General features: G+C 40.6%; 1 protein-coding gene across 2 annotated transcripts in view; it reads right to left on the reverse strand.

The window, feature by feature from the left end:
• The window catches only part of LOC124594988 (carboxypeptidase M), a 298,860-nt gene that overhangs the window by 31,031 nt on the left and 254,130 nt on the right, over positions 1-13,699 (reverse strand). For both annotated transcript variants that reach the window (XM_047133530.1, XM_047133539.1), the window contains exons 7-8: positions 5,486-5,604; positions 3,059-3,235 (exon numbers count right to left, since the gene is read on the reverse strand). In XM_047133530.1, the coding sequence (XP_046989486.1) occupies positions 3,059-3,235; positions 5,486-5,604 (296 nt within the window). The remainder of the gene's footprint in view (positions 1-3,058; positions 3,236-5,485; positions 5,605-13,699) is intronic.

Raw genomic sequence — 13,699 nt, forward strand, 5'->3', positions numbered from 1 at the left:
TGGAATATGACATATGTCATTCCACAGGTGGCTCTCCTTTTGACAGTATATGTTTTGCCACTTACATGGCTGGTATATGTGGTGGTAGGGGGATGCATGTGGTAAGTCTTGCAGGGGATTGTCACAGGAGTAGGAGCCATAAGGTAGGGAAATTAGTCCAGAAGGAGCATAGGGTCGGACAAGGATGTTGTGGAGATTGGGAGGACAATGAAAAGCTATTCTAGGTACGGTGGGCAAAATCTCAGACAGAATGGACCCCATTTCAGGGCATGATTTTAGAAAGTCATGGCCTTGTTGAAGTAGCTGATTAATACATTCAAGGTCAGGATAATACTGGGTGACATGTGATGTACTCTTAAGTTGTTTTTTCAAGAGGTCAGTAGTACCAAGGTTGGATGTGATGACTTCACAGGGACTATTACTTTCTTCACTCTGTTTTTGTTTTCTACACCTTTCATTTTCTCACCTGTCTATTTTTTGGTGTCCACTTCCCACCTCTATTACATACAATGTACTTAGCTTTTCACTCTTATTAATTTGTGTATGATGTTTTAGCTTTAATCCCTTTCTTCCAAATGACCCTATCTTCCACCTTTAAGTTCTCAGGTTTTCAAATCTCATCTGGTGCAGTCCCCAACAATCAGTATCTCCTTCTCATCCCATCTGGTAAGTTTTCTCTGACCCAGAATTCTGGATGACTTTTTGAAATTTTATCCCCTTTCCTAAACTTCATCAGTCCTTTTCCTTCATCCCTATTCTTTCAGCTTCAACCCTTCTGCCAGAAGAAGGAGTCAATGACACCTAAAGCTTGCATGTGTAATACCTTTTATATGTGCGTTCTCTCACCACCAAGTGGTGAGTAGATTTTTACCAATACAACTGCATTACACGTATATGAAAGGTTTTTCTTGTGTCTGAGTTGAAAAGTATAAATATTTGCAACCAATGGAAAGCAGTAAAGCATATCAAAGAATAATGACTTAGTCAGTAATGTGTTTGTATCCCCTGTCACTACTCTTCCTCCATCAACAATAACAATTAAAATAATCTCAAACCATTTTAAATCATGGAACTTCATAGCAGTAGTTATAAATAACTACAGCACAAACAGAAGTTTGCAATCAAATACAGTTTTCTGTTTCAAATCGGTAAGTATTCTGGTTGGACCTCTTTAGAAAATATAAGCAAATATTACATTTTGCCTTATAAAATAATATCATTTACAGTTTTTAATAACTAACAGGGAAGTCTGTGAAATGGGAAATTTTGAAACCTCCATCAGTGAAACAAATTTATTCATACAGATATCGAATAAACACAACTTGAATTTACAATGCCTGCAACTTAAAATGACCGTCACTTGAATAGGACACCACAGAGGTGCCCACCATTCTCCTACATACATTTCCAGTCTTTTATGGAAGTTAGCCATCATGCCTTGCAGGACTGATGATGGAATTTGGTTAACTGTGTCGCAAATTAGATCCTACAGTTTCTGGATGGTATGTTGTGGGTCACTCCAGAAGATCTGAGATTTAAAATGACTCCAAAAGAAGAAATCACATGCCAAATTGTCAAGGGATCTTGGAGGCCAGGAAATGTCCTTATTCTTGGGGATGAGATACCCAGAAAAGATGTTCTGTACTGCATTAATTGAATATTGTGAGACATGGCATGTGGCCCAGCTTATTCAAAGAATATAATTTGCAGTTACAGGAAGACCAGCAAGCTGTCACACTAGGAAATGGTTCACCATGTGAACATAGCATTCTGTATTCAAAGTAAGAGTATTTCTGTGATCATCTTAAAAAAAAAAATAAGGCCCTATGATTCCAAATGATGATATGCTGCACCACACTACCACTTTCTGACTGTGAAGTGATGTATCGTGAAGCATTTCAGGATTTACTGTTACAGCAGTAGCAATTTTTATACATGAAATGTTAAATGAACTAGATGAAGGAGACAAGGTAACAGGCACCTTCCTGGATATGAGTATAGCTTTTGATACTGTGAATCATATAATTCTATTCCATAAATCCTATCTGGAAGACAGAAACAGTGTGTCAAACTAACTTATAAAAGGAATGAACAGTTGGCAACAAGCAAATCAATCCACAAGATACTTCAATGTGGTATGCCCCAAGGAAGCATATTGGGGCCTTTACTGTTTCTTGAGTACATTAATGATTTAATTGAACCCCAAAACTGCAAGGTTATGAGCTATGCTGATGTGACATCTTTTGTCAGCTGGGGCCATGATATGCTACAAATAGTACTGAATCAATATAACTTCCTGTTAAATTATCTTACTGCAAATAAGTTAGTTATAAATAAAGAGAAGACAGTGACAATGCAATTTAAGCTTAGCTATAGCCAGAACACAAACAGAACTCTATTTACACCTCCATTGGCCCCTAGCTACACAAACAAACACAAATTTTTGGGTATAATTGTTAATGAACACCTGTCATGGAAAGAACATATAGACTATATTTGTAAGAAAATCTGTCCAAATGTGTATCTACTGAAAAAGGGTCTCAGCCTTCCTGGAACATGATAGCTTGAGACAAATATACTTTGGAGTGGTACATCCGCATCACCAGTATAATACTGAGATATGGGATAGGGCACCAGCTGTCTATACAGACAGCATGCTGACGGGACTGAGGCATGACATGCGAGATTTTAATGATCACGAAATACATACTGCATGCCCACATAGCTATTGTTGTTTTTATAAAATGCCTTCATGGCAACAGTAAGTTGTTTACCTGTCCAGAACACCATCTCGACTAAACATTGATATCACGGTCAATGGCAATGATTTGTTGTCCCGATAGCACCACTCCCAGTTTCTGATTCCTAATGCAACACACTATTTCCAAGGTTGTCAAATTGTCCATTTCACTGCTGCAACTGCTACTTCTGTTTGGTTTGGCATATTACTCACAAAAGGTGGAATAATATTTTGTGATTGTCAGCTGTTGATCTTTTAAAAATAACCAGCTTTACCTGAAGTGTTCACATTAACATCACTTATATAAACATTACTTACTTCTAATTTATATACTCCAGGAAGCAATATTCTCCAGAATTCACCATATTTTGTTGTTTGGAAACCAACATCTCGAGATTTTATTTTTAAAGATGCTTTCTCAATTGGATTGCCATTCTCATCCATAACAAATCCATGAATGCCTCTGTGAGCTTCAGCAAGAAATTTAACGAGTGACTGAAAACAGAACACAATTAGTAATTATTTAAAATTATCTGATAAATGAAATATTAATTTCTAAACACTGAAGTTGGTAGCTATATATGATCATAGTTACACAAATGTTGATATTATTTTAAACAGATAATATTTGTCTTGGCAAATGACAGACCCCATTTGATAAACGTCTGAGGTGCATGAAAGAAAAAGGGTGAATTTTTTAAACTGGTCCAGCAACAGGGGAGCAGATCAATTTAAGTATGTTGGTACATCAATTCTGATTTCAGTTCTGATTCCTGGATATCAGTACTCTTAAACAAGATGTCTGCCTTATTCTGCTGTGCCTTTTCAGAGCCACAGGTTATTGTGACTTTACTGCCTAACACAGAGGGGTTAACAGATGTACTTCATATGTTCACTATATTTCAAGTTTAAAATCTAAGAATATAAATGTTGTTCACTTCCAGTATACTCAATTATCATTTACACTCATGTCTGGCTAGGAGTCAGCAGAAGTTTTTTATTAGATGTTTTGGTCTGATGTATATGTCAGTGTCTCACAAACTGTCTCATTATTGTATGACAATATTATGAAAAAGATAGATTGTTACTCACAATACAGTGGAGATGTTGCGTTGGAGACAGGCACAACAAAAAACTGCTAAATAAGTTAAAAAAGGCTTTCTTCTGATTTAGACAATGTACACACACACACATTCACACAAATGTAACACACACTCTCTCTCTCTATCTATCTATCTCTCTCTCTCTCTTTCTCTCTCTCTCTCTCTCTCTCTCTCACAGACACACACACACACGACCACTGTCTGCACGTGTGTGTGTGTGTGTGTGTGTGTGTGTGTGTGTGTGTGTGTGAGAGAGAGAGAGAGAGAGAGAGAGAGAGAGAGAGAGAGAGAGAGAGAGAGAGAGAGAGTTGCCTTTGTGTGAATGTGTGTGAGTACATTGTATAATTCAGAAGGCCTTTCGACTGAAAGCTTAATTGTAGCAACAGTCTTTTCATTGTGCTTGTCTGCAACTCAACACCTCCACTATATGGTGAGCAGCAATACATTCTTTTCATAAGACTGTCACAATTCGATCCTGGTTTTTCAATTGTTTCATTGTTATACTGATGCATGTTTACCAAGAGTATTGTTTAAGGTTGTTTCATTTCTGGGTGAGCTGTCATATTAGTAAATACACACATTTTCTGTGTTCATGCAAAGAGTCATAAATGCCACTTGTAAACACTGAAAAATGAAGAAATCTTGAAAGGAAGGAGCGAAGGAAGATTGGGGTTTCATGTCCCATTGAAGGCTAGGTTATTAAAGACAAAAAGCAAGTTTGGATTCATGAAGGACATCTGTAAATGTATGGTAATGGAATTTAGCATAAATAATTTAGAGAAACTGCAGAAAATTTGAACAGGGATGATCCAATGGGGATCCTAGCTGAACGTTGACCACCCAAGAACAAACTGGTGTGTTACCACTGCAATGCCTATCTCAGAGAAAAGATCTATAAATAGTAGTTCTGGAGGAGCAAATTTTCAGAAGACAAGAAACATTATGCTGTAGTTAGGAAAAGTAGACATTGTTGTGAAAAAAACACAAGACACAAATTTCAGTTAGCCCAATTTGTTTGTCATAGGAAAGCTGCAGGAAATGTAGTAAGGAAAGAGGAAAGATTTTACTGCTAACCATGTAACACAGACCCCTGTATTTTCAAACACTATTTTGGCAAACACTGACATTTTGTGATTCCTACAAATGAAAAAACTAACTTTTCATAATAAAACATCTTATTATCTTGGACATTCAGGAGTGAATTACAAATAATTTCAACTCAACAGCTTATATTTCCTTATGAGTGGTGAAACAGGTGACCATTTTGAGAAATAATTCAACAATCTTCCCAGAATTGTATCTGCAGGTCATAATATAACAGATTTGTGACAAATTGATATCAACTTTCAGATAATACAGATGGAAGTATAGACTGACATGCTTACTAAAGCACATTTGAAAAAAATCACAAAAAGTAAATTACAGCAATTTTGCTCATGATCCTGGTTTTAAATAGACTGCCAAATGGTCAAGCTGATAAGTCCAGCTTGTTACTACTTTTCGTTTTCCTTTACCAAATGGAATCTGGTTTCTGTATGTAACATTTTTGTTAGCTACATTTCAGCTCTCTCCTGCTAAGACATCACTGTCTGCATTTATTCAGTGACAAAATTTATAATTACATACTCATAAAATAAATTACCATTCTATTTTCTTCCCAGTAACGAGGCAGCTCAGAGGCTCTTGGGTACTTGCAGCAAGATAATTCCAGAGTTATTTCCATGCAACCATACCATACATAGTTGAAGTCTTGCATGCCACCTACAAAAGAAATTGTCAAAAAAATGAGCTACTACTATTATTAAAAATTTTGGGGCATTACAGTTGTTGTATCTACATCTATGTTTATGTATGCTGCAAATATCAATTTAACCTGAACCTTTTGCAAGTATAAAACATTTTAGAACAATATATAAAACTGAGCATTATTACATGACTTTCTTTTGTACAAAAATATCTATCTTGCCTTTTCTGTTTACCTTTTTGGGAACAAGAAGAGTTACAGGAAATGTCACAATATTGCCTTTATGATATGACTTCATTAATAAATTCAGTCAGTTGATCATATGATGTGTTAACAAACCATGTTTAATGTTCAGAAGGGTGGCTATCTAACTTGAAGAAAAATTAAAATTCAATAAAGTTAAACTCCAATGCTAGATTAAAAACACAGAATTCTCTGAGATTTTATGAAGTTCTTGAAATTCCTTGAGATTTCCCTGATTTTTCCAAGTAAAATGTAACTCCCTGAGAATTCCAAGTTTTCCAGGTTTCCCAGACCAGTGACAATCCTTTAATTTTCTTTGTGAAGGTGTGTCTTTTGTGAAAGAGGTGGGCTAGACAGTCTCTGCCTGAACTTCAGGTATGGTTAATTAGATAAAGGCGGGAGGATTGGGGGTGAGTGGAATATCGAATGGGAAATATGTTTTGCAGACTAGGACTGGGAGACAGTGCCTGTCTGTGAAAGCCGTTTTGACACCTTTAGCATGCTAGGCAAGTTCTTGTCTCTCCCAATATGCCGTCCCCAGATGGCCATGCTGTATGGTAGGGATGGCAGCTGTTGATATGTGGGTATTGTTGGTAGTTGGTGGGTTTAATGTGGACACAGGTAAGGATGGAACCATCAGAGAAGAAGAGATCAATGTACAGGAAGATGGCCAGCTGGGTTGAGGATGACCATGATGTTGGAGATGTTTGTATGGGTGCATGACGGCAAGGTCTTCAGCGCCCATACAAAAACAGGTGCAGGCGGCTGTCAAGAAAATACCCAGAACAGGAAGATAAAACAGAACACAAAACACAGGTAACAAAGGTTGGAAAACTATGTGCATACCCTCACTGACACATGGGACAAAGCATTGCGTCAGTAGTAAAATGTGAATGACACAGAAAGAAAGTGGTAGAAGGAGCTAAAACAATATAGCAGATGAAAGTGGCTGGCTGACCATGAGGAAAAAAAGGGAAGAACCAGCCACTCTGCAATACACTAAAATCTCCAGCCTAAAAATTTAGGCTAGAGTCCAGACACAAAGCAGAACTTTAAAACCCTAGTTACACTCATCTCATCATCAGCTAAAATAGAGGGCAGAGCCTTACCAATTTTTGCTTCTGCCCTTGCATCACAGGTGATGCAGACAAGGTGACAGTTGACCATTTGTCCCAAGGTCTTCCCCATGCAACTAGTGAGGGCAACACTACGGTAACTACTTGGGCATGTTCAGTCTTTCCCAGGTTTTAAAAGAGGAATTAAAACTGCCTCATTCAATGAGTCAGGAAAGCAACCTGACGCCCAAATGGCATTAAAAAGTGTGAGGAGGATATCTTTGTTGCACCTGGTGAGGTGCCATAGCATACTGTAATGGATTCTGTTGTGACCAGGGATGTGTCACAAGCCACAGGCAATGCAGAATGCAGCTCCCACATGGAGAATGGGCAGTTATAAACTTCATTAGAGGTGGACTGGAAGTCCAAACTACACCTCTCAGTAACCGCCCTATGGTGTCGGAAACTGGGATCCTGACTGGCTGTAGCAGTAACTGTGGCAAAATATGCTGCCGTAGTCTGGGCAATGTTGATCTATGTGGAGAGTGCCGTTATTCATTACAGCAGCCATGAGGCACCTCCCTCCTCTCGCAGAAATTCTCCTGATGTTCTCCCACACAATGGAACTTACGGTGGAACGATTAATCGTGTTCAGGAATTGTTGCCACAAGCTCTTCTTGCACTCTCAAGTAATTTGGTGACATTTTGCTCTTGCCACCCAAAAGGCTGCAAGATTCTCAGCAGTTGGCTGACACTGGAACATACACAGAGCCACACCTCCGGTCCTGATTGCAGAGCGGCATTCAGCACTCCACCAAGGGACAGGTTGCCTCTTCTGGTGGCCTGTGGACTGTGGAATGGATGCTGCAGTGGCATGATGGACCATTTTGGTAATATGATCCACCCATGCCTCAACATTCACACAGTGTTCGAACTGGGCCAATTGGCCATAAGGTGTCCAGTCAGCTCTACTGAGCACCCAACGTGGTGGTTTCCTCTCGGGGCCCATGCCGTCTGGCAGGTGAATCCAGATCAGGAAGTGATCACTTCCGTGCAGGTCATTGACCACTTTCCATTTAGCACTGTGGGCAAGAGCTAGAGAGCAAAGCAAGAGATCAATGGCAGAGAATGACCCAGTCATTGTGCAGAAGTGAGTGCTCTGTCCTGCATTTAGCAAGTATGCACAGGATGACAGAATAAGCCTTTCAATTGCTCTACCTCTGGGGATAGGTAATTGCAGAGCCCCAAAGCACACTGTGTGCATTAAAATCACCATAGATGATAAAAGGGTGGTGGATCTGTATAATAAGGTCGGTGACGGCCTCTTCACCAAGTGCATCATGTGGGGGCAAGTAAAGGGAACATATTGTCAATGGATGACATATGTGCACAGGCACAGCAATGGCTTGCAAAGCTGTTGTAAGGGAGAGAGGCAAGGAGAGGCAGTCTGTGCTGACGAAAATACCTACACCTCCTTTAGCTCTCACTCCATGCTGGTCATCCTTTTTGTGGAGTACATAGCCTCATAGCTCAGGGGCATATGATGGATGGAAATAAGTCTCCTGGAGACACAGACACAGTAGTCTACCCTGAGAAAGTAGACAAAGTTCATCCATATGCATCCTGGACCCTTGCAAGTTCCACTGAAGTATGGGAGCCACTAGGAAGGGGGTAGCACCTTCATCCTGTTTTTCCAATGAGGTGGGGAGACTGCAGCAGGTGGAGGGGCAGTTCTGGGGCGAGATGATTGCCCCACACATATGTCATACTCCATCAGCTCTGGGGAAGAATCAGATGAAGCATCAGGTAAAATGACATCGACATGGTCAGATGGTTTACCATGTGATTTTACCTGATGTTGCTGCTTTATAGAAGCTTTTTGCAGTTTGATGGGCTTTGGTGGAGCTGATGTCAGATTGGTAATGGCCGTGCTGGGCTTCTGAACAGCCTAAGCTGTTGGAGGCGTCAGGGCTGGTCCAAGTTGGCCACTGTACTTTTGTCTGCCATTCAAGTAGAGGATGCAGGCTCTAAAACACTTGCTGCCTTGCAAGTGCACTGACATCCGCAGATGTTAGTGCCAACACTCACCACCTCCATCTGTGTAGAGGCATCCCTGCTTTTGTAGTAGGCTTCTGAACCATTGATGCAAAAGATGTAGCAAATGTGGAAGGCTGCATGGACTTGTAAATCTTTTTGGTCTCACCATAGGGATATGCTTGGATGTTTTTATTTCGTGGACTATGAGTTCCTCTAAAAAGATTCGGTAGTCCCTACTCCAAACAGGGTGGTTTCCAGAGCAATTGATAGATTTGGCTGCAGACGAGCAACCAACTCCTTCATGAGTGGCTTTACCACAGTTGCCACAAGTTGCTTTGCAGTTACACCCTAAGGTGCTATGCCCAAAACGATGGCATTTAAAGCAGTGCATTGGGGTTGGGAAATAAGGCCTCACACTAAGGTGGAGGAAGCCAGCCTTAACATAATCATGAAGTTTTGTGGTACTGAAGGTCAGGATAAAGGAGTTGGATTTGATGACATTGCCATCAACCCTCTTCATGATATGCTGCATGTCAGATATATCTTCCAGAACCCACTCACATTGCAATTCCTCCTGGGAATGTTGACTAGATCCCGGCATGTCAAAACAGCCTCACTATAATTCAAGGTGCTGTGCAGTTCAGTGTCCATTTCATATTCCCCAAGGCATTTAGCAGTTTGGAGGTTAGATGCCTGCTAGGAATTGGAAGTTCCCATCAGGCAAGCGCTTCACCTATTTTAAAGAGCCACAGATTCCCTCCAAACCAATTTGTATGTAAAAGGGTGATACCTTCACAAAACTACCCTCCTCCAGCATGCATTCTGTTACTAGAGACTGGACTTGTCAAAGAAGTGCTGGGGACTGACCACATGAGCCAACTTGATAGACTAGGTGTTGGAACCTTCTAGTGGCCCACCTTTTCCACTGGGAGGAGGAAAAGAAGATTTTGGAGGATCCATTTTGGTCTCACAAGCAGCTAGGGAAGTGAGAGTGCACTCAAACAGAGCCCTGCATGCCTGAGTAAGCCTTATACAACTGAGGTGTGGCAGGTTCCCCAGAGTTCGCCTGCTAGTAACTGTTCCACCTCAACAGCTATGCATCTCCTCAGTGTGCAGCACACCTTGAGATTGAGAGGTTTTTTATAGAGGTTTATTCTGTCCTTGTGATCTGGGTGGTCAAGCCAAGATCCCCATCCCCTGAGACTCACAACATTCCACTGCCATGCTGCACAGTGGTCACTGAAGCATGACCAGAACTTACCATGACAGGAGACTGGTGGCACTTACCAGGCCCCAGCTTAGGAACCCTCGGGTTGCCAAGCCTGTACTCAGCAAACGAATGCTGAGACCCTGAGGGCTGAGGATGACCAGGTGAAATGGATGGTAGAAAAGGTCTTGACATTGTGAAGCAATGAAGATGGGGTGTCTTGGCCTTGATTACAGACCATGAAGATATCATCAATGGACTTGAACCAGACCAGAGATTCGGGTTTTGGGAGGCTAGGAAAGTTTCCTCTACATGGCCCATAAACAGGTTGGCGTAGCAGTGTGCCATGCAGCTGCCCACAGCTGTGCTGCAGATTTGTTTGTATACTGTTTGAATGATATTTGCGCCATTTGACTGTACATACTTCTTTAATCTATATTACTATCATGATTTTTGCTTTAAGCCATCATCAAGGACAACAGTGCTGGGTATAATTAGACTTTGTTAAGTAAAGTCATCATCAAGATCTATTGTACTGGGTTTCCCAGTGCTTAGATAAGTACAAGATCACTGAAATGTGTGGCAGACAGATAGCAAATATATTTTTCAGAAATAGAACAATTGAGCCACAGAACGAACATCAGTATTGTTGTTACATGTACTCTGAACTTAATCTGAAAATATACTATGGAAGTTACTGCTTCTACACCTTCCTTTCAAAGGAAAAGTACTTGCATGTTAGGATGAAGTTAGTAAGGTATACGAGGATTGAGGTTGTGGGTTTGGAGTATGAAAGATGTTGGGTGAGGTAGGGTTCGATAGCAGCAAGACAATGTGCATGAGAGATGTTACTGTATAAGGAGGTGGCATCAGAAGTGATGTGTAGGGATCCAGAAGGTAAAGGATTAGGGATGGTGGAGAGTTGGTGAAGGAAATGGTTATATCTTTGATGTTGGAGGCTATATGTGAGTAACTGGTTGGTGACATTGGTCAATGAGGGCCAAAATTCTTTCAGTGGTGGCATAATGACCAGCTACAATAGGGCATCGAGAATTATTGGGTTTGTGGATTTTGGGGAGCATGCAGAAGGTGGGAGTGCTGGGTGTCATGGGATTGAGGAGGGAAATGGATTCAAGGGTGAGGTCCTGGGAAAGCACCTAAGGCTTTAAGCAAGGATTGGAGATTTTGCTAGACTTCTAGTACGGGATAAATGGCCATTGGTAAACTTTAGCCAAGAGCAAAGTGGACCATCCTGTGGCACAATATGCAGCTGAACATAACATGCTTGATTTCAGTGACTGCTTCGGAACCCAGGCCATCTACATCCTCCACTCCACCACCAGCTTTTCTGAAGTGCGTAGATGGGAGCTATCCTTACAACACATTCTTCACTCCAATATTATCCTGATCTCAACCTGTGACAACCCACAGTCCCCACACCCTTCAACCCTTCTGTCCTACCCACCTCCTCCCAGTTCACACCCCCTCACCTTGATCGTGCACTGCTCCCTGCCAGTGTACTCACCAGTCTTTTCCCCCTCTCTGGTTCTCTCCTTTTCCATTCCCAATTTCCCTTCCCCCTCTCCCATAGAATCCCAATGCTATGCCTGGCAGACTTGTCTTGTTGCCTTCTAGTCCCTGCACACTCCACCAGGCAGCTTTGCCTCTACTTGTATCCTAATATCCATTCCCCTTTCCTCCCCCAGTCCAGATTTCTGCTTTTTTTCAATGCAACAGTTACAGTCTGGCCAAAGTCACCGAAGTTAGGGGTCATGTGTATGTGAGGTGTGCCTGCTTGTGTGAATATGTGTGTATTTTCCTTCCTTTTCTGAAGAAGGCTTTGGCCAAAAGCTCGGTGTGTAATAGTCTTTTTGTTGTGCCTGTCTGAAACTCAACATATGATCTTCACTGTATGTAGCAGTCTATCCTTTTCAAAATATACAATGAGACATGAAAATTTACTACAAAAGGAGTGTAAGGGTTGAAGCAAGATAAGAAATGAGAGCCTACAACCTCATATGTGTAAAAAAAAATCTGAAGTACAATATGTTTATTTGTTGCTTAGCGATGAAATCTACAATGAATATTATGATGAAGAAATATGGCTGCATACCAAACATTTGCAAATATTGGGTTGCTACATAAGTTCACAGTGTTTTTGTTTTTCATGTTGGTGTTCTGGACACTATGAGTTTATTTATTGATTGTCATTTTCTTATTTGTAGTTCACTGATGCTATTTGAGTTTACGTATAGTCAGTAGTGGAACTGTGGATGCTGCTAGAAACATTTGCTCTATGTATGGAGATAATGCCACTGACCACAGCACAGCAATAAAATTATTTTCTCATTTTAAGGAGGATCGTTTTGACATTAGTGACCCTCCACATTCAGGAAGACCTTCGGGGTTTGATGAAGGTCATTTAAATACATCAATCCACAATGATCCACATCAGTGTACTTGAGAACTGGCAAATGTGATGAGCTGTGATCATTCCACCATTGTGTGACATTTGCAAGCAATGGGGGTTCAAAAATCAGGTGTATAGGAACCACATGCTCTAAGCCAAAATCACAAAATTCAATGGGTGCCCATATATGTATTGCTACTTGCTTGTCATCAACTGGCTCTTGAACAACACTAACCATTCCTGTCCTGCATCATTACTGGTGACAAGAAATGGTGTCTTTATGCTAACATAAGGAAATGAAAGGAATGGTTGAGCCCAAACAAAGAAGTAACCTCCATAAAAAGACCTACACACATCCACAAAAGATAATGTTATGCATCTGGTGGAACAGGGATGGTGCAGTGTACTACAAATTGATTCCACTGGGTGAAACCATCACTGCTGACATTTATTGTCAACAACTGAAAGGTCTTGCAGATGACCAGGAAGACTGATCTTATGCTCTCACATTTCACTTTTTCTGCTCTCTGTTGAACAATCTTCAACAAACTTCCTTTCCAGATGAAAGTGCACTTCAAAAATAGCTTGACAAGTTCTTAGCCTCAGAACCATGTGATTTCTACAATCACAGAATCAAAAAGTTAGCCCAGTGTTGGCAGACTGTTGTAAACAGTCTCCATTATGTGTTTTATAAAAAAAAAACAGTATGTACTTACGCACCAACCTTATATTTTTAAACAGACATGCTCACTGAATTGAAGAACCAAGAACCCATTTATGGCATGGGAGGCATTGTCAATGATTTTTTTTACATATTCCCACTGTACATTACCTTATCTTTTTCCCCCTTCTGGTATTGTATTAAGAATCGAAATTCAGCACATACAACAAATTTAATCGTACAAAAAAATGTACTGTGTGAATAAAATTCCTCTGTGTTCTAAATTTCTCATTTGTAATTCATACACACATGATATTCTACAAATCCCATAACAAAAGAGAGTCTTCAGAGATGTGTAATGAGACAAGTTATACACTGACAGGCACAAACTGCCATTGCAACTGTATCATATTACCAAACTTTGCTGATCTTGTAGCCTTTATTGCAAAGGCCATTTTCTAGGCGGGCAAATAAGTTATGAAGATAAAAAGAACTTCAT

This window comes from Schistocerca americana, chromosome 1 (assembly GCF_021461395.2).
Source record: "Schistocerca americana isolate TAMUIC-IGC-003095 chromosome 1, iqSchAmer2.1, whole genome shotgun sequence".
In the NCBI taxonomy this organism is placed as follows: Eukaryota; Metazoa; Arthropoda; class Insecta; order Orthoptera; family Acrididae; genus Schistocerca; species Schistocerca americana.